The following is a 19,916-nucleotide window of genomic DNA, read 5'->3' as shown; positions in this document are numbered from 1 at the left end:
AGATACTGTTCATAATTACTTTATAACATTGATTTTTCTAAAAACAATTTTCAAAGGCAGAAAAAAGGGAATCACTTCCAAAGTTTTATTTGAAAATGAATTAAATCAAATTCTACTTTCTAGCCAAGAGCCACCAGGAGGATCTGTGTCCCTGAAAATCTAGATGGCTTTGAAAGCAGCAGGATGGAACTAAAATGTCTTTCTAAGAATAACTGTCTGTATTTCAGTGCAGCAATTTTCTAGGATCATAGATTTAGAGCTAGAAGGGACCTTAAATACCATCTTCATCTGGCTCCCTCATTTTACAGATTAAGAAACAGACCAGGAGAGACTGAGTGACTTGCCCAGGGTAGAAATGTGCAATGGAAAAGCCACTGGCTAGGAATTGAGACATGGATTTAAATTCTTCCTCTGCTTTAATAAGCTGTGTGATTTGGGTCAAAACCCTTAACCTCCCTGAACCTCTCAGTTTTCTCATCTGTAAAATAAAGGCAATAGACCAGATGACCACTGAATGCCTGGCACATAGTAGTTGCTTAATGAGAGAAAGAAAGATAGACAGGATGGCAGGATTTGGATCCAGATTCTTTGACTACAGATCCAATGTCTCTCCCATTTCATTTCTTCCTTATGTGATGTAACAGTTCATACTTTTAAGCTAGCATTTACATCATACTTACTATGTGCCAGGCATTATGCTAAGCATTTTGTAGTTGTTATCTTACATGATCTTCACAGCAACCCTGAAAGTTTGTGCTAATATTATCTCCATTTTGCAGATGAGTAAACTGAGGCAAGCAGAGGTTGAGTGACTTGCCTGGGGTCACGCAGTCAGTGCCTGAGGTTGCCTTTGAACTCAGGTCTTCCTGACTCCAGACCCCAGTGCTATATCTACTGTGCCACCTAACTAAAAGATTCAGTATTTAGTTTTGTTACTTTAAGTTTTGCAATAGCTACTAAAGGCTTTAAAAGCTGAATGACTCAAGTATTCAAAGACGTGTGAAAAAGAGAACCTAGCTCAGCATCTTGCAGTCTTGTAGATCAAGAGGCATCTATCAAGTGCTTGTCTGTCGGTGCCAGGCACTCTGGCTCGGTGCTGAATATATAAAGACAAAAACAAAGCAGTCTCTGACCTCAAAGAACTTACTCTGTATAATGACTGGCAACCAGGTGGCACAATGGATAGAATGCTGGGCCTGGAGTTGGGAAAAACCAAGATCAAATCCAACCTCAGATGCTTACTAACTGTGTGACTCTGGCCAAGTCACTTAATCCTATTCCCCTCAGTTTCCTTATTTGTAAAATGAGCAGAAGAAGGAAAGAGCAAGCGATTTCAGTATCTCAACTGAGAAAACCCCAAATGGGTCACAAGGAGTCCGACACAACTGAAACAACTCAACAACAACACAAATTTAGGAAGTCCTGTGCTGAACATCCTTAGTCTTGGGTGCTGCCCTTCTTTTGTTTCTAACAGTGGAGAGAAGGGATGGAAATGCAGATTTTCATCAGTCAGGAATGAATTTCCCATAGAAGAAGTTTAGCTTTCTGTCCATGAGAGAGGGTGGTAAGAGAACGAAGTGTTTGATGATTGCCAGCATGTGTTTATGCAAGATCCATGTAATTCAAACAATATATTTCCCAACTGAGTAGGTGCTACACAGTACATAATAATATAGCTTACATTTATGTAGCACTGTGCAAAAATAACTCTTTCTTCACAATAGAATGTGAGCCGCTTGAGAGCAAGAACTATGTATATGGACTTTAAGAGGTTAATAGTGTGCTTTGTACACATTAAGTGTTTACTCAGCGCTTTATTCAAGGTATTAGTGCAATCCATTTTTACAGATTACAAGAAGTTAAATGATAGGGATGGTATTTACTCTTAATCTGCACAGTTCAATCAAGCTTGGCTATCTGGTTTCCAAACTCAGAGCAGAACTAGAAGGAAATAAAGGGACTGTGAAAGCAGGCCCATTGACAGCAGAGAGAAGTCAGAGAAGACAGAACCATGAAAACCAGAAACAAAAATTCAGAAAGCAATAGCTATCTAGGGACAGTGAGTGTAGACACAAACAGGCCTCTACACAGTTGAATAGCCCCGTAGGCGCACCACTTTATTGAAGCACATTGTAAAAATGGATTTTCCATAATGCCCAAATCATCTAGGGAAAAAAATTCAACTTTATTCAGCATATATTATTTCAAAATAATATTTTATTTTCCCCCAGTTGCATATTAAAGCAATAACATTTTTTTCAAGTTTTGAGTTCCAAATTCTATTTCTTCTTCCCCTTCCCCCTCCCTGAGTCAGCAAGCAATCCTATTTAGTCCATTCCATCAGCATGTACTATTTAAGAAGGCTGTAAAAGTGAAAAGGTTTTAGAAGAAGGTTTTTTTGTGATTTTGTTTTTTAGTAGAAAGTTTTCCATTTTAAAAAGTGGCTGTAATGAAAACAAGTCTGGATAGTTAGAACAAACCTTCAGCTATACGGAAAACTTGACAGGTATCCAAAACAATTCATTCCCCAAGGGTTACAAGCTGTCAAGATTTTACTGTATTTTGTGTTGTTCTGCAATTAAAGTAGTGATAGGATCATGAATTTAGAGCCACAAGGCACCAAAGAAGTGATCTGATCTAGCCCAGGCGTGGGGAACCTGCCTCTTAGAGGCCTCTTGTGGCCCTCTAGGTCCTCAAGTGGGACCCTAAGGCTACAGATTCCCCACCCCTGATCTAGACCCTTTTACATATAAGGGAAGTAGAAAGGTGTGGCATCTTCATCCCTTACTTCCCATCCTTTTTTTTTTTATTTAACTTTGCCAACTTCTGTCATTTCATTGGTATAGGTATTTGATCCATTGATGGCAATGCTTTTTAGCACTTTTCATGAGTTTCCAGGGTCACAAACATGCATCACCTAATGACCAAACTTTTCGTGATGGTCTCCTCTCAATTTATCTAGACCCATCCTTGAAAAAATAAACACAGTTCATCAATAAGCTCATACAATAAGCTCAAACCTTTCTACCTTGTTAGAATCCAGGGTGTTAATCCTGTTAATCCATTAATCCTAATGTTTTTCTGACATGGCCTTATATTGTAAGATCCAAGGTTACCTCTCTGTCATCGTGAGGCATCAGAGATGGCATTATCAAATATAAATTATTGTCATGTTATATGATATATAGTATGATATTAATTATTGTCATGTGATTACATGTGAGGATATTAAACACATGCTTGACATATATGTGTTGCGTATCACATGTAATGTGTTACACATGTGTGGTATATACACGTTACACATGTGTCAATAAGGTAATGTGTAATGTATGTTCATTTATTGAAGTGCCTTGAGGAAAATATCCATGTCATTGCTGTATGACAGTACTTATGAGAAAGACTTTTGAAAAATAAAAAATAATAGAGTTTTTAAATCATTTAAAATCTAGTTCCTATGTCAATTTTTTCATTTTAGTCCCATGTAAATCAAGAGTAAATTTTCTCATCAAGGATCAGGAAATAATTTCATCTACTCATAGGTTTACATGGGCTTATTATCGTGTTGTATAATATGTAGTCTGATAGTAATTATTGTTATATGTATAAAATAAATATTATTAGATAAATGATTATTATTAAGTATTACACATCAATATTATGAACATAAATGAATATTATGTTATAAATACACATTGTTACATATATGTTAAGTACATTTAGGGATCTCATTAAATGGAGTACCTCTTTAGAAATCTCACTTATGGAAACATGCTACAGATCTTTCAAGTTCAACCATTTCAGCTTTTCTCATACCTTTTCCTAGGTTCCTTTTAGTTTCATGGGTCCCTGTGTAGGTCTATTGCAGTTGGACTTGGAATCAGAAGACTTTGCTCTTTCACTTGTTATGGTTCATTTCATATGTTCTAGACGTAAACCACTTTACCCTTCTGAGCCTCAGTTTCCCTGTCTTTAAAATGGGAAAGAAAACACATCACCTATCTCACAGCACTCTTATGAGGATCAACTGAGACCATGTATGTTAGCTCCCTTTGTAACACTAAATAAGCCTTTATTATTCCTTGAAAGGAAATCAGTAGAAGCAAACTCTTTTAAGAAAATTTACTGGTATCATTTGTTTTACATCATCTTCATTTTCAAATTAAACCCTCCTCTCTCCCCTCCTCAGAGCTCCAACCATGTGAAAAAGAATAAAAAGTGAAAGAAAGAGAAAGCAGCAGATCAGCAAAACTAAGGAACATATGAACTAAATCTGACAGTATGTTCAATGGTTAGTAGTCATAGTTCTCTACCTCTGCAGAGAATAAAAGGAGGGACAGTTGAAGAAAAAGATTCCTAAAGTTTTTTCCACTGTACAGTAAAGGAGTTTTGCTTTATCTACCTCTTACAGGTATTATCAGCCAGGTAAAAAGCATTTATTAAACACTGTGGCAAGCACAGTGCTAAGCACTAGTGGTAGAAAGAATGCACACACACACACACACCCCTACACACACACACACTCAGAGTTCCTGCCTTAGAAAGGTCTCACATTCTAATGTGGGAGACCAGATGGCAAAAAGTTATACATACAAGATAAATATAATGGAAGGCAAATAGAAGGGGATCTCAGAAGTAAGGCATTAAAGCCTATAGAAGGTGGGATCTAGGCTGAGAATTGAAAGAATCCAACAGGTGGAGGAGAGGAGTCGGTGAAATAGGCAGAGAGAGAAATGTTCTAGGAACAATAAGAAAGCCAGTGTGACTGGATCATGGAATGTGTGTATGGGGAATAAAATGTTTTATGACTAAAAAGGTAAGGAGAGACCAGTGACGGGCTTTGAATGGCAGAGTATATTTGATCCTTGACGCAATAGGAAGCCAGTGGAGTTTATTGAATAAGAAGACAAAGTAATCACACTGGTATGTTAGGAAAACTAATGGAACAGAGGATGGATTGGAGTGGGGAGAGATATGAGGCTGGAAGACCTTTTAGAAGGGTACTCCCATAGTCCAGGAAAGAGGTAATAAGGCTTGTACTGGAACAGCATCTATTGTGAGTGTAAAGAAATGAAAGCGTAAGAGGGATTCTGTAGATGTAAAAATAGTAAGATTTGGCAAGAGATTGGACATGTGGAGTGAGTATGAGAAAGGAGTCAAGGATGAAACCAAAGTTGCAAGTTTGGGTGCCTGAGAAGACAGTAGTGCCATTCACAGTAAGTAACAGGGAAGTTTGGAAGACTGAAGGGTTTTGGGGGAGATAATCAATTCAGTTTTGGACATGTTGGGTTTGAGAGGCTTATGAGACATTTAGTTTAAGACGTTTAAAAAGGCAGTTAGCTGGTGATGTGAGACTGGAACCCAGAGAGATATTAGGGATGAATACATGTATTTGGGAATCATTTGCATTTAAATCCATTGAAGATAATAAGCTCACTAAGCCAGAGAGTATAAAGGGAGAAGAGAGGGCCTAGGACAGACCCTTGGAGAATACCTACAATTAGGGGGCATGATGATAAGGATACCGAAAAAGAGATATCAGATAGAAGAATCAGAAGAAAGCAGTGTTTTGAAAAACCTAGAAAAGAAAAAGTGTCCAAAAGAAGAGAGTTACTAACAGTGTCAAATAATAGCTAACCTTTATGTAGATTGTGAGTTTTGCAAAGTTCTTTATATGTGTTCATTTATTTGATCAAAGTGTCAAAGTCTGCAGAGAGGTCAAGATGAATGATGCTATTTTGTGGAGATATAGGCTTGTTTGTAGGCAGCAGGAAAGGAGTCAGTATATAGGAAGAGACTGGAGATTAGCAAGAATGGAGAAGAGAGGGACAGTCTTCTGGACAAGACAGGACAGGGTGGGATCATGGAAGTAGGGGGAGGAGGTAGCCTTGACATTGAGAAGCACTATCTCTTAATGAGAAATGGGAGTGAAGGAGGAGTAAGGAGAAGGAAAGATAACTGAGTGATATAAGACAAAGAGGAGACATGAAGAGGGAGCTCTTGGCAACCGGCCTCAAATTTTTCAGTTAAATATGAGATAAGGGTCATCAGCTGAAGGAGTAAAGGGAGGGCATGCCATTGGAAGCTCAAAGACAGATAAAAAGATTTGGAATAGTTGCTGTGGTGAGTGGAAAAGTGAATTACCTTGTTAAGGTGAGGGCCCAGTTGAGATAGAACTAAAGTTCGTGGTGGACCTAGTCACCACTGTTTCATGATTTTCTCCAGCTTCACTGAGCAGCACATGAAGAGGGTAGTATAGATTTTGAACGTTCACCCACCAAAATTTTTATCGGACAAAAAATATTGTCCCTTCCAACATATTCTGTTACAATAATAATAGTAGTAGTAGTGGGTAACAGAAATATGTAACAGAAATATGTAGCTGCTTAGAGAACTAGAACTTTAGGTGGCTTTACAATTTGTAAGGAATTTTGGTTTGGTTTGTTTTTCTGACTTGACCACAGCACAATTTCCTATAATCTTGGCCCATGTGGTTCAAGTTGTCAGAACTGCTCATTTACTGGTTGGCTTATACCATTGTCTAAATTCAGCCAAGAGTGGAGAGTGTAATGTTAAGACACAATGTGCAAATGCAAAATACACAGGACAATGTAAAACATTTACCAAGATGGAATCCCAGATTCCTCGAAAATAGATCTCTAGCAGGAACTCCCTGCTGGCAACAGAATGGATAACAGGAATCTTAGAGCACAGAGTTAACACCCTGTCCAATATAAATCTAGACTGACTAGGTTTGCATAAAAGGTCAATGAAAGTCCTCTCTTCTAAAGAAAAAAAAGCAATCCTTTTAGTCAGGAGCTTACTTTTGCTGCACCTGAGACTTTTCAGCTTCCCCACTCTACCCATCCCCTAGCCTTAGTTCAGTTAATTATCCATCCTGTCCAGATTCCCCATATAATCTAGTCTAGAGATGGAAAGAAGGGAAACAGCCACTGGGAGCTGTTGAAAAGAAAGTGGGAAAGCACATCTCTTTCCCTTGTGTACCTTGCTTATCGTGCCTTCTCCTGTTCCTCGTTTAACATACCAATCTAAAAGGGAGAATGCCAACTAGCTGACCTTAAATTATTTTGTGCAGAAATGTTGCATAGCAGGCTACTTTTAAAAATTGTAGGCCCTTACATAAATCCCTTCTGAAACTGCAGGGTTGAGAGTCGAGCTGGGGAGAAGGAAAAGAACACTGGATAACCTGAATAGAAAAAGTTAGCAGCTCTTAAAATCTGAAAGGAAGACTGCTGTGACTTTGAGCAAAAACAAATGCTCCATTGATAGTGTGGTCTCTAAGAAATTCCAAAAGGCAGCCTCGAGGGAAATAATAAAGGAGTGGATGAGGAATAACATTTCCAGACATCAAGTTATATTATAAAGTAGTAATCATCAAAACTGTTTGGTGATGATTTAAAAAAGAGAAAAGTCAGTAGAACATACTAGATAAGAAAGAATCCAAAACAGCTGAACTCAGTGCATCAGTGTTCAGTAAATTTCAGAACACAAACTACCTTGAAGAACTCCCTATTTCATAGAAATTGCTGGGAAAACTGAGAAACAATTTGGAAGAAATTAGGTTTACACAAACATCTTACACCATAAGCTACAATAAGTTCAAAATGTATAACAAGAACAGAATATTAAAGGTCAAACCACAAAAAATTTAGAAGGGAACCAGATCAGGTAGCTTTCATTGCTGTGGTTAAGGGAAAAATTCTTAACTAAGCTAGGGATTTCTTGATCACAGAAGACCAAAAAAAGTTTCCGTTACATAAAATTTAAAAACTCCTACATTCACAATTTACAAAGGTCATTTAGAAAGGAAACTGAAAGTTGGGAAAAATCTGAATCAAATATCTCTTACAAGGATCAAATATCCAACATATGTAGGTAACTAACATAAACACATAAGACCAAGTTATTTCCTATGATAATGATCAAAGGCTAGCCAATACTCAAAAGAAGTGCCAACTATTAATAACTGCATTCAAAATCACTAATAATAGGAGAAATGTTCTGAGTTTTTACCATATCCTCAGCAATTTGGCAAAGATGGCAAGAGATGGGAATGGTTATGGAAAGCTCTATCTTTGGAGCTGTAAATTGGTCCAACTATTCTTGAAAGCAGTTCCAATGTATGCTAACCAAGTGATTAAAATATCCATACCATTTTACCTAGAGTTCCAACTACTAGGCATATGCCCATATGCTAAAATATTTGTAGCCTTTTTTTTTAATTGGCAAAGAACTTGAAATAAAGCAGGTTCTCATCAGTTGGACATGGCTGAACAAATGTGGTGCATGAATATAATGGGAATGTTATGATGTAAAAAAAGTTCACTATCCGAAGCACTGTATATAATATTGGACTTGGTTGATATGTTTGCTAGGTTTGCTGAACTTTATTCTTCATTATAAAGGACTGATCTTTGAGAAGGGAAAGAGGGCAAAATATATTGGAAAATGGAAGTGATGGAAAAAACAAAAATTATCAATAAAAGAATTTTAAAACATTGCACATAGCTTAATGTGACTGAATGAGTTAGGCAGTTGAGCATGCAAGGGAGAACTAGGAGAGCTAAGAGGAGGAAATGATTATGATTTTCATTTAATAATGCCAGCCTTCACATAAGGGTATGTCTAGAGGTGCAATTATAATGGAAGAATCTGAATGGATTATTTTAAAAGGTGACTTAAACAAGCATTCTGGACACATAAACCTTAACTAAAAAGACATCTGACTCATACCAGGGAAATAGTATGACACTGAGGAAGAATGCTGAAATGACCACAGAACCTAATGAGAATGATAACCAAGGAGATTAAAGTATGGTCAGTACAGACAGGGCAGTTTCATGATACATTCTTGTTTTATTTGCCTCTGAAAGAGTATCCTTTGCATGGCTCACTCAGTTTCCTGTGTTCTTAGCATCTTAGTTTTAGAACTCGAAGGCACTCTCAAGGCTTTATAATCCAATCATCTTGGTTTACAGATTAGAAAACTGAAGCCTAGAGAGATTAAAAGTCACATAGGTAGTAAGTAGGTAACAGGAGTTAAGATTTAAACAAGAGTCCTTTGACTCCAAATTCATCGTTCTTTCTATTGGTTAACACTCTCTTGCCATTGTAATGTGAATTCTAAATTCTTTGTACCACATCTATAAATGTTCAGAACCTACACACAGACCTCATTATGGTGATGTTCAGTCATTTTAGTTCTGTCGAACTCTTCATGACACCATTTGGACTTTTCTGGGCAAAGATACTGGAGTGATACTAGAGTGATACTCTAGCTCATTTTATAGCTGAGTAAACTGAGGCAAATAGGGTTGAGTGACTTGTCCAGGGTCATGCAACTAGTAAATGTCTGAGGCCAGTTTTGAACTCAAGAAGATGAGTCTTAACTCCAGGCCCAACTCTCTATCCATTGTGTCACCTAGCTGCTGCATTATCATTGTATATAGTTGATATGGGGGAGCTAGTATACCTATTCTATAGGGACAGGGACTGGACTTACAATCTATGCAAGTTGGCATTTTCTCTGTTAATTACAGTCTTAAAAGCATTGCCTAGAGAGAAATAATTTACCCAGGGCCACACAGTGACTTAGGTCTTTTGATTCTGTGGCCAGCTGTCTCTATCCACTACTCCATGCTGCCTTTGGTCTATGGATATAACATTCCCTACCTCCCTCCAATAAGTCACTATGTGCCTGTTTCTGCCAAATCTCCCAAGCGTGTTCATTTCTTCTTTCTGATCCATTACAGAAAAAAAGGAGACACTTCAGTAGTTTTTGAATGTGCCACCCCTATTTTGATTGACAAACACAAAGCTACATAGTTTGTCATTCCCTCTTGGGATGACAGCACACTCAGGAGGTTTCAGGATACTGATGCTTTGGGACATAATGTAGGAGAGTTATTTTTTTTTGTCCCATTCTAAATGTGCACAGTTCAAGGCTCAGAGAGCTGTAGCTTGGATTCTCCTGAAAATGATGACCCTAGCAGCAATGAATGTTTGTAATCCTAGAGTCTCTTTTCTTGCCTTGAAATGATAGGTGGTTTTAAATGTTTGATGAAAACCATGCCAGCCCATATAGGTTTCTTTGCCTAGTTTGATTTAGCTTGAAAAGTCACAATGTTAAAGGTGAAATGAAAGATTCTCTCTCTCTCTCTCTTTCTCACCTCCCCCTCTCATTTTCTTGCCAGGACCGAAGATGAGGCTTTCAGTTTCTTCATACATCTCTCAATATGCAACAGAGCATAACTTCTATGACACATTTAAGACCCGAAAGATCGGTCTGAACAGGTCTTGGCAGGCAAATAAATGCAGGGGAATTTAAATTATTAAAATCTTTCCCCTGCTCCTCCAGCAATTTTTTAAGCTGTAGTTTTATTCTGTCAGCGATTTAGGATTTTAAACACAGTCTGCTCTTGATCATGTTCTTGTGGAGTACATAGCCTGTGGATTACCCAGGGTGAACATTTAATCCCAGGCAGGCTTTCCCCTGCCACCTGTTCCTGGGCTGCCAGCAGTTGGTGAGAACTTAGGCATTGCAAGCTCATTTTAATAATAACCACAGAGCTAGGAAGGTAAATCTATTTCCCAAAATACAATCATATGGTAATGCAGTCCAAAGTGAAATACAAATGACTCTTGTGTTTCCCTCTCTGTGCCTTGCAAAGGATGTTTGAAATTGACATGATTTATCGGAGGTGGGAGTGAGGAGGAAGGAGTTGTTTCTTTAATCTTTAAAAGTAAAAATGTTAAAGCAGAACTTTAGTAGGCTACTGGTGGGAAGGGGCTCAATCAGAGGAAGGAGAATAATTTAATTATGGTTTAGAACTGTTCAACAAAATAATTATGGGTTGATCTTTTTTTTTTCTTGCATACCTTTTTGTTTTGTCAATCTGTTTACCATGATTGGTTTTTTGTGTTCTGTTCTGTTTTGTTTCCTGGGGAGGAAGCTGTGTTTTCCAGGAAGAACCAGCAGTTATATGGCTCACATTTGACAACATGCACCACCAGTGGCTTCTGTTGGCTGCGTGCTTTTGGGTGATTTTCATGTTTATGGTTGCCAGCAAGTTCATCACTTTAACATTTAAAGACCCAGATGGTAGGTATATTTAAGCAATAATTGGGGCTAGTTAAATGAGTTTATTATAACATACCTCTTGGATGCCGAATATTATGTCAAGCATGCTGTGGATAAGGTCCCTATTTGGTTGATGCAGGTAGTTTTCATTATCTGTCGTATCTGTAAATGTTACAATTTACTGGATGCCTTACTGGTTTTACTGGAAGCCTCTCCCACCCCCTCTTACTTCTAGTACCTTCCCTTGGTTAATTACTTCCTATTTATCCTGGATATAGCTTGCTGGTATATATACATATATATGTACATATATATATAAATATATATATATACGTATATTCATTTATATATACATATAAAAGTTTGTTTACATGTTGTCTCTCCCATTAGATTATATGTTCCTTGAGGTCAAGGATTGTCTCTTGGTTCTTTTTGTGTCCTCAGATCTTTGCACAGTGCCTGTCACATAGTAAATGCTTAATAAATGTTTATTGATTGATCCTAACATTTTTGTATCCCTTAAAGTGCCAAACACACAGTGCCCCGCAGAGAATAGCCAATCAATACTTTTTTGGTTGAATGAATTAATGAATCAATCATCAAATATTTATTAAGAACCTACTATGCGCTAGGCATGGTTCTGGGTGCTGTGGATACAAATGTTACCTCTAGTATTGTGCTTGCAAAAGCAGATATCCAGCAAAATTTATTAGGTTACGTTTGAAACAGGGTGCCTTCTTTAGCTCTCTAACAGTTAGATTGCACAGAGGATAGAGTGCTGGGCCTGAAGTCAGGAAGTCTTATCCTTCTGAGTTCAAATCTGGCCTCAGACACTCACTAGTAATGTGAGCCTGGGCAAGTCACTTAACACTGTTTGCCTCAGTTTCTTCATCTGTAAAATGAGCTGGAGAAGGAAATGGCAAACCACTCCAGTATCTCTGCCAAGAAAACCTCAAATGGAGTCACAAAGAGTCATACATGACTAAAACTACTGAACAACAGTAAGTCCTTTCTAATTCTTAGAGGATGCAGTGCAGTTCAAAGTAGAGTTGAATGGTTCCCAGCCTATTGATTCTCACCCCCGAGGTGATATCAGACAGTGCTGCATAGAAGCAAAGATTCAAATACCTTGGATTCATGATAAATATCTCTGAGTCTTGGCCCCTTTCCCTCTCTCTCTCTCAAACACCATTTGGACTTTGGATGAAGACTTAAAAGTCAAGACATTCTTGATTTTTCATGGATGTCAAAGCAGGTGGTGCAGTAGAAGGCACTGAATATAGAGTCGGGGGTCTAGATTCAAATCCTGCTTGTGTCAGTACCTGTGTCTAGTGTGACCTTAGAAGCCTTAGGTAACTTCACCTGTATAGGTGAATACACACACACACACACACACACACATACACACACACACATGCACACACACATACACATACAGGTGAACTCCAATTTCCTCAGTTGTAAAATGAGGTGGTTTGAATAGATCACCTCTAAAATCACTTTCAGATGTAAAGCTATGATCCTTTGAACCTATTATCATTAATTATCACCATTTAACGCTAATTAATGATTGATACAAGTGACTGGCCACATATGTGCCTTCAGGTAGTAGTCATTACAAAGGTAGGGAAGTCATTTCTGAAGATGGAAATGGATCTTTGATGGAAGGGGTGGGGAGGTTAAACACTGTGCTGCTTTCTAGGGACCAGTTTTCTGTCTTGTCCTGAACACAGCGCTGAACTGGGAATTCAAAACTCTGGGTCCTATAATTTGTTTCTTGTTCAGCCATTTTTCAGTCATGTCTAACTCTATGTGACTCTATTTGGGGTTTTCTTGGCAAAAACACTGGTGTGGTTTGCCCTTTCCTTATCCAGCTCATTTTACAGATGAGGAAACTGAGGTAAACAGGGATAAGTGACTTGTCCAAGGGTCAGGGAGTATCTGAGGCCAGATTTGAACTCAGAAAGATGAGTCTTCCTGACTCCAAGCCCAGCACTCTAGCCACTGTGCTATCTAGCTGCCCAGGTATGAAGTCTACCACTTTCTAGCTTTTGGAGAATTTTCTTAGACTAGATCCCAAATGGAAGTTCACAATTTGGAGAAATTGAATCAAAGCAAAGAATGAAAAATAATGAGTAAAAATGAAAAATAATAGAAATAAAATCAAAGCAAATAATGAATAAAAGTGAAAAATAAAAAGTGAAAAAAGAAAAACTTTTACTGCATGTAAATACTTAACAGAGAGATGTAAACAAGTATTAAACAAGCATATACATGCGTATCTCCTTAGGTTTCCGCCCTCAGGGATGCATACAGATTAATAACAACAGCCCGCGTGGGAATAGATAGTTCATTAAATCCAAAGAGCTCCGCCCCCCTTGTTGATTCCAGTTTATATAGGATTCCCTCCAAAATGGGCCATCGTGCATTTATCTTATTCCCTCTTCCTGGGTGTTTATGACTAAGAGCTATCCATGCACATAAAGAAAGTACTTGTAACTCTCAGTGCCCAAGGCATGGACAGAACAAATAATAGCTAAGGCAGAGTGTCAAGTGTTTCTTCATCTGTAAAATGGGAATAATAATACTTTCCCTGCCTCCCTCCCTAGGTTATTGAAAGGATAAAATGAGATCATGTATGTGAAAGCACTTTGAAGATCACAGAGTCCTCCAATTGCTGTCATCTTCCAGCTGGAGGCAGCTCTCCTTCAGCAAAGATGCTGAAATGATTCAGGATGAAAGGCATGAGGGGAACATAGGCAATGGCTTAGGAATGCTTTTAGGTTCAGTCTGTAATGGAAATAATGTATGACATGGTTGACAGCTCCATGCTTTTTGGATAGCACTTTAAACCTCCTCACTTTGATGATAGCTTAAGTGTGATTAAGAACACCAAAGCCCCAGTCATCAGTGTCCCTTATAGGCTGTGAGAGTGTGAAGAGTGATTGACAAATAGGTGATAGGCTTTTCCTTAGCCTAAATAGCCTCTCTGATGTAAGGTCAGTAAAGAGTTGAATTCTAATTGATGGTACCACCCAACGTGATGCCACCATCTTACTTTCCCTTTCTTTCCTATATACATGGAGGGATGATTGCACAGAAGGCAGCCCTATGGGAGAGAGGAGAGAAACCCTGAAGCCAGTGGCATATGAAGCATCTAAGGGTCACTATTCCCACTAAGAGATACTTCAGCATCACATAGCTAGATGTTCAGAGTGAGCTTAGCAGGCACAGCCTTCAGGACACATGAGAAAATATACAGCCAGTCCGGAATTGCTAATAAGAAAGTTAAAGTTAACTCATGAGTATTTATTTGGTAATAAGGACTGCAGGTATCAGAGGTGATTGAAATTCATAAATTATTAAGCTTATTATTATTAATAATAATAAATTATTAAGACAGTGAGGTGGGAAGGGAATCAGGAAGACTCATCTTTCTGAGTTCAAATCTAGCCTCGGACACTTACTAACTGTGTGACCTTGGGCAAGTCATTTACTCTATTTGCCTCAGTTTCCTCATCTGTAAAATGAGTTGAACCAGGAAATGGCAAAGCACTCCAACATCTTTGCCAAGAAAACTCAAAATGGAGTAATGATGAGTCAGACACAACTGAAAAACTACTGAGAAAACAGGACAAGCAGCCCTATATGCTTCAAGAAACTCCAAAGGCACCTCAGTGTTATAACACATTACAATCATTCATATCTGTAATGGTGTCCTTAAGTTATGAAGAAAAAGCTGAAATGGTACATTCTGTTTAAAATAGTGGAGAAAGATATAGCCTAATTTGAAAGTTAGCCATCAAAATGTTTAAAATAGAAAAAATTAGCTCCTTTTAAAGATAAGTTCAAGTTAACTAGGAATTTTATTTAAGTATTTTGTCTCATAGGATGAGATGCTGGGCAAACAAAGTATGTCCACTTTGGGTTTTTGAAAGGATGGGTAGAAACAGAAGAGGATCTGGTCCAGGGAGGTAGGACCAAGAAGACTAAATGGACTGAAATAAGCCCTCTAAGGAACATGAATATTCATAGAGGTGATGTTTTCAACGTGGTGGAGAAAATGCTGAGGGTGTGATGTAATGTCTTCAAATAAATGAAGGATTATTTCATACACACACACACACACACACACACACACACACATTATACATTACACATTTTTCCACAAAGGGCTGAACAAGAGGATATGGACTTAAATTAGAGTGTTTGATGGTTACATACAAAGAACTTCTTGACTCACAGGGATTAAACCCTAGAATAGGCTCATGAGGGAAACTGCCCTACACATTCCTGGATAGTTTTAAAAACAGGACAGACTTTCATCTGCTTTGATCAGTGCAAGTGTTCACTTTCCTAGAATTGGGAGCTTAACCAAAAAGTTCTCATGGTCAATATCATTTTTTGGATTTTGTGAATGCCCATACTGTGCACTTAGCAGATGAATGAATTAATCATGGATGGACTATTTGACATATAGAGAAAATAGGAAGTTGAATGGGTATGTGTGATATGGGGCTTTAAATCTTTTAATCACAGCTGTTACAGTTTATTTCTTTTGTACAAGCAAATTTCCTCTTTCAGACTTAAAGCCTATTTTAAAGCATTCTTAAATGGAAACACTTGGAGGAGAACCCTAAAATGCTGTGAAATCTGATATAATGAAATTTCATTTCTATAAAGCAGATGGAAAATCCTTCGTTTGAGTGCTTAGCAGTGTGCCAGTTGTAATTTCGGTTATAGTGACAGTCTGCTTCTTCTGGTTTTGTGCTGTGAAGGGGGAAAGAAAACAAACAACTTTGCTGCATAAATCTACTCTGTGAACATCTCCTTCTTCTTCATATACACATATATATCTCATGACTTCCTCTGCTACAGGAACTGATTACAAGAGCAGATTTTTCCAAAGTTTGTCAATAAAATAAAGCAGATTTTTTTAAGGGCATGATTTCTTCATCAGGAGTTCATGAATTTGAATGGGGAGGGGAGGAAACTTACACCTTTCTTTTCACTAATCTCTATCTGAAATTTAGAATTTCTTCCAGTTACCCAGAAACTGGGTATAGACTTTACCCAGAGCATTACCCAGAAAATGGGTATAGACTTTGCCCTCAGCAATGGCTAGTGTAAAAGAAAGGGGCAAGTGAAGAGTTCAGATGACATGCTATTCATAGATTTAAAGCTGGGAGAGAGACCTTAGAGATTATCTAACCAATTCACTCATATTTAAAGATGAGGCCACAAGAAGTGAAATGACTTGCTCAATTTCATACAGGTAGTGATAGTAAGTAAATGGTAAAGTTGAGATTCAAACCAGAGTTGTCTGGTTTCAAATCCAGTGCTGTTCCTACGACATAAAGTTAAGCGTTCATGACTTTAGACAATGCTTCCAATGATTCTCTTTGTGAGTGAAAATAGCTAAAGTTTATTTTTAAACCAGGATTTTTTTATGTGTTTTTTCTTACTTTGTTTTCTTTTCCAAACCCTGCCATCTGTCATTCTCTACTATAATCTACTGCCATTCTCTATTATATTTGTACTAGGGTACAGTGGCTAGAAAGCCTCTCCCTGATGAGCCAAGGCTATGAGTTCCCTACTCTTCCCCACCCACATGCCCACTCCAGCTACCATCAAAAGCTAACAGAGCCAAAGGTTCACTTTGATCCTATTCATTTGACTTTCTCTTGTGATACCAATCATCATTCCATGGTCCCAGGCAACAATTTGACTTGAGATTAGAAAATTCCATTTAACTCTTGTTAGTTCCCTGGTTCTATAAGTCTACATAGACAACAGCCATGTGAGAACTTGGATAGATGATGGTTCCTTCCCACTGCAGAATTTCCGATTGGTACTCAAATAAAGCTTTAGGTAGGAACAAGATTACATGAAGCAGACGGCGCCATCGGCATCCACTTCTGGTTTATATTTTTTTTCCTTTATGTACATATTTAAGAGGAATGATCATGCCACATTTCAGCATTAACCTTGGCATTCTCCATGCATAAAGGAAGTCACCATGGAAAGATAACAAACCTCCAGTCAAATACAACATTCAGTGTTAGTATCATCCTACTTAAAGCTAAAGGACACATCCTTTCTGCTAATAATCTGTTGTTTTCAGAGAATGTCCTTTGTTTAGGGAATTAATTAATTTTTTAGGGAAGTTATATACATTTACTAAAAATTATCTGGGAATGAATATGGCAGATAAATGCCTAACCAGAATCACTTATAAGAACAACATTCTGATTAGGTATTTATCTGCCATATTCATTCCCAGATAATTTTTAGTAAATGTATATAACTTCAGATTGAAATACTAATAAAATCATCATCTTAGCTTTTCATATTTCTTTTGTCTTTCAGTGTATGGTGCCAAACAGGAGCTCCCATTCCTGACAATTATGCCAGAATTAGAAATGTGGAGAGAGGAGAAGCACTTGCCTAAAGAACTAAAGGTGAGTGTTGTCAAGGCAGAGAAGTGGAATTTCTTTCAAAATTCTTGAGAAATGATGAAAAATGCTATCTACTTCCAGAATGAAAACTAATAAGACTCAAAGTACAGATTGAAGCATTTTTTTCCTCTTTTCTTTCTTTTTTCTTGGGTTTTACTTTTTTAGAACATGGTTAATGTGAAAATGTTTCACATGTGTACAAAATATATATTCTTGCTTTCTCAGTGGATAGGTGAGTTGGTGGAGGGAGGAAGAGAATTGGGAACTGAAAATAAAAAAGAAGACTGAATTTAAAAAATTAAAATTGATGAGAAAAAACAAAAAGGCTTCATAAAAGAGGACCAAAACAGCCTGGTCTGTTTGATTTAGTCACCTTATCAATGAGTCCCAAGTGGAAAAGAAATTAAGGAAGGGAAGAAAAAGTGTGCAGACTTCTTTGGTTTTGCCAGAATAGCATTTTTTACCACTTGTTTTAAGGCTCATGTTTTCATATGGAACAGCTAAAACTGTAGTAGGTGCAGAAATACAAAGAAAGGTCCAAGTGTAAAAGAGAATCCTGCCTTGGCAGATGGTATACAGTGACATTAGAAGTAGGTGGCATAGAAACAAGTAGGTGATGCTTATAGCATACAGAGAGTGCTGGGCCTGGAGTTAAGAAGACCTGAGTTCAAATATGACCTTAGACACTAGTTATGTGACCCTGGGCATGTCATTTAACCTCATGTCATATTTGCCTCAGTTTCCTCCATTGAAAATGGGGATAATAATAGCACCTACCTCCTGAGGTTGTTGCAAAGATCAAATGAGGTAATAATTGCAAAGTACTTACTTAGCACAGTGCCTGCCCTACAGTAAACATCTTCTATCATTATCATTTTTATATGAGGCAAATCTGCTGTTTTGCCAAAGGCTAGAGTATATTAGGACTGGTTTCTTTCCTTTTACTTTCTTCTCATATGTTGGTGAGTACATCTTAGTTTGTAGGGAGCTTACTGGGTTTCTCAGAATATAGCCCTTTTTTGGAGTCCAAACCTGAGGTTTCATTAGCTTTAAGAGAAGGCAAGGAACTTTTTGCTTTTCCAAAAGATTAAACAGCAACATAGTGATTTTTTTTTACATGTGAAGACCTAGGCTCTTTCCCTCCTGTCTAGAAAATACTTCATTTAAAGAAATATGATATACATACAGTGTTTTAGTGAAATACAACTCATATAAGTATCCTATACCTGATTTATTTAGAGGTGTGAGAGAATATGAATATGTATAGAAAACCACAGAGAAAACCCAAAGAAAACAAGGCCCAGTCTCTTAGAGATTTATGACAGAAAGCATCATGACATATTACCCATACGATAATATCAGTGAGGGATATAGAAGTAATTTATGTGGTCCCTGTTCTTGTGGACCTACTTGGAGAGAAAAGACTAACACACATGAGATAAAGAGAGAAGGTTATGTGCTAACTTGGGAGACCAGGACTTTATCTGAGGGAGCCATCATCATAGGTTCTTGTCAACAAAAAGAACCTCGTGGAGGTAGATAAAATTTGAGTCAGGCCTTGAATTAATGTTTTTTAATTTCTGATCAGGTGATTGTGCTGCCTAAGTGCAGTAATAAAATAAAGCAAACGTGTAAAGCAGTTACTGTCCATGAATCTAAGAAACTATTTTTTGTTGGCAATAAAAAAATGAAGATGGAATAAATGTAGAGAAGTATTTACCATTATTTGGGATTGGGGAAGAAGCCAACTCTACTAACAACTGAGCCTTGCTATTCTTAAAGTATCTTCCCCACCCATTATCTGGATTGGGTCCCTGGGAATTATACATTCTCTTCTGTCATTATAGATTAAGATATAGACTAGTCTGGCTAGAATAGTTTAGGTTGCTTGAAAGGATTTGACAGCGTAGAATGCCTCCCACTTCTCAGAGAATTTGTGAAATACGGGCATGGAATGAAGTACATGGCCAGTGTGTTGATTTGTTTTGCTTAACTGTACTTTATTGTAAGAAGGGATTCTATTGGATAGGAAGGAAGTCATTAGGAAGTAATTCTAATGTTTGGCCTTTTCTTAAATGAACCCATCGATAAAACATTTTTTCTTTTTTTCCCCCTTATTTTTATATTTTTTTCCAATTGCATGTTAAAAACAAATTTTAACTTTCATTTTTTAAAATTTTGAGTTCTAAATTCGCCCTCCCTCCTTCCCTCCCCTCACCCTTCACTGAGAAGGCAAGCAACTTGATATAGGTTATACATGGGCAGTCATGAGAAACATATTTCCACATTGGTCATGTTGTGAAACAAAACACAGACCAAACCAAACAAAACAAAAACAGAAAACAACATGAAAAAAA

The 19,916-nt window shown here is 37.6% G+C and overlaps 1 protein-coding gene and 1 long non-coding RNA gene across 5 annotated transcripts in view; one reads left to right on the top strand and one right to left on the bottom strand.

The window, feature by feature from the left end:
• LOC140506947 (uncharacterized) overlaps positions 1–3,960 on the bottom strand; it is a 63,429-nt gene extending 59,469 nt beyond the window's left edge. The window contains exon 1 of the long non-coding RNA XR_011968164.1: positions 3,817–3,960. This is a non-coding gene — a long non-coding RNA (uncharacterized lncRNA). The remainder of the gene's footprint in view (positions 1–3,816) is intronic.
• The window catches only part of CHST10 (carbohydrate sulfotransferase 10), a 50,587-nt gene that overhangs the window by 11,516 nt on the left and 19,155 nt on the right, over positions 1–19,916 (top strand). For 2 of the 4 annotated variants that reach the window (XM_072614668.1, XM_072614669.1), the window contains exons 4-5: positions 10,974–11,122; positions 17,471–17,562. In XM_072614668.1, the coding sequence (XP_072470769.1) occupies positions 10,974–11,122; positions 17,471–17,562 (241 nt within the window). Of the gene's footprint in view, positions 1–10,969; positions 11,123–17,470; positions 17,563–19,916 lie in introns of all 4 variants that reach the window. The other 2 variants (XM_072614670.1, XM_072614671.1) reach the window with 2 other exon arrangements.

Source organism: Notamacropus eugenii, chromosome 5 (assembly GCF_028372415.1).
Source record: "Notamacropus eugenii isolate mMacEug1 chromosome 5, mMacEug1.pri_v2, whole genome shotgun sequence".
In the NCBI taxonomy this organism is placed as follows: Eukaryota; Metazoa; Chordata; class Mammalia; order Diprotodontia; family Macropodidae; genus Notamacropus; species Notamacropus eugenii.
The sequence above is the reverse complement of the archived record's forward strand: the minus strand, read 5'-3'. Positions and strand labels throughout refer to the sequence as shown.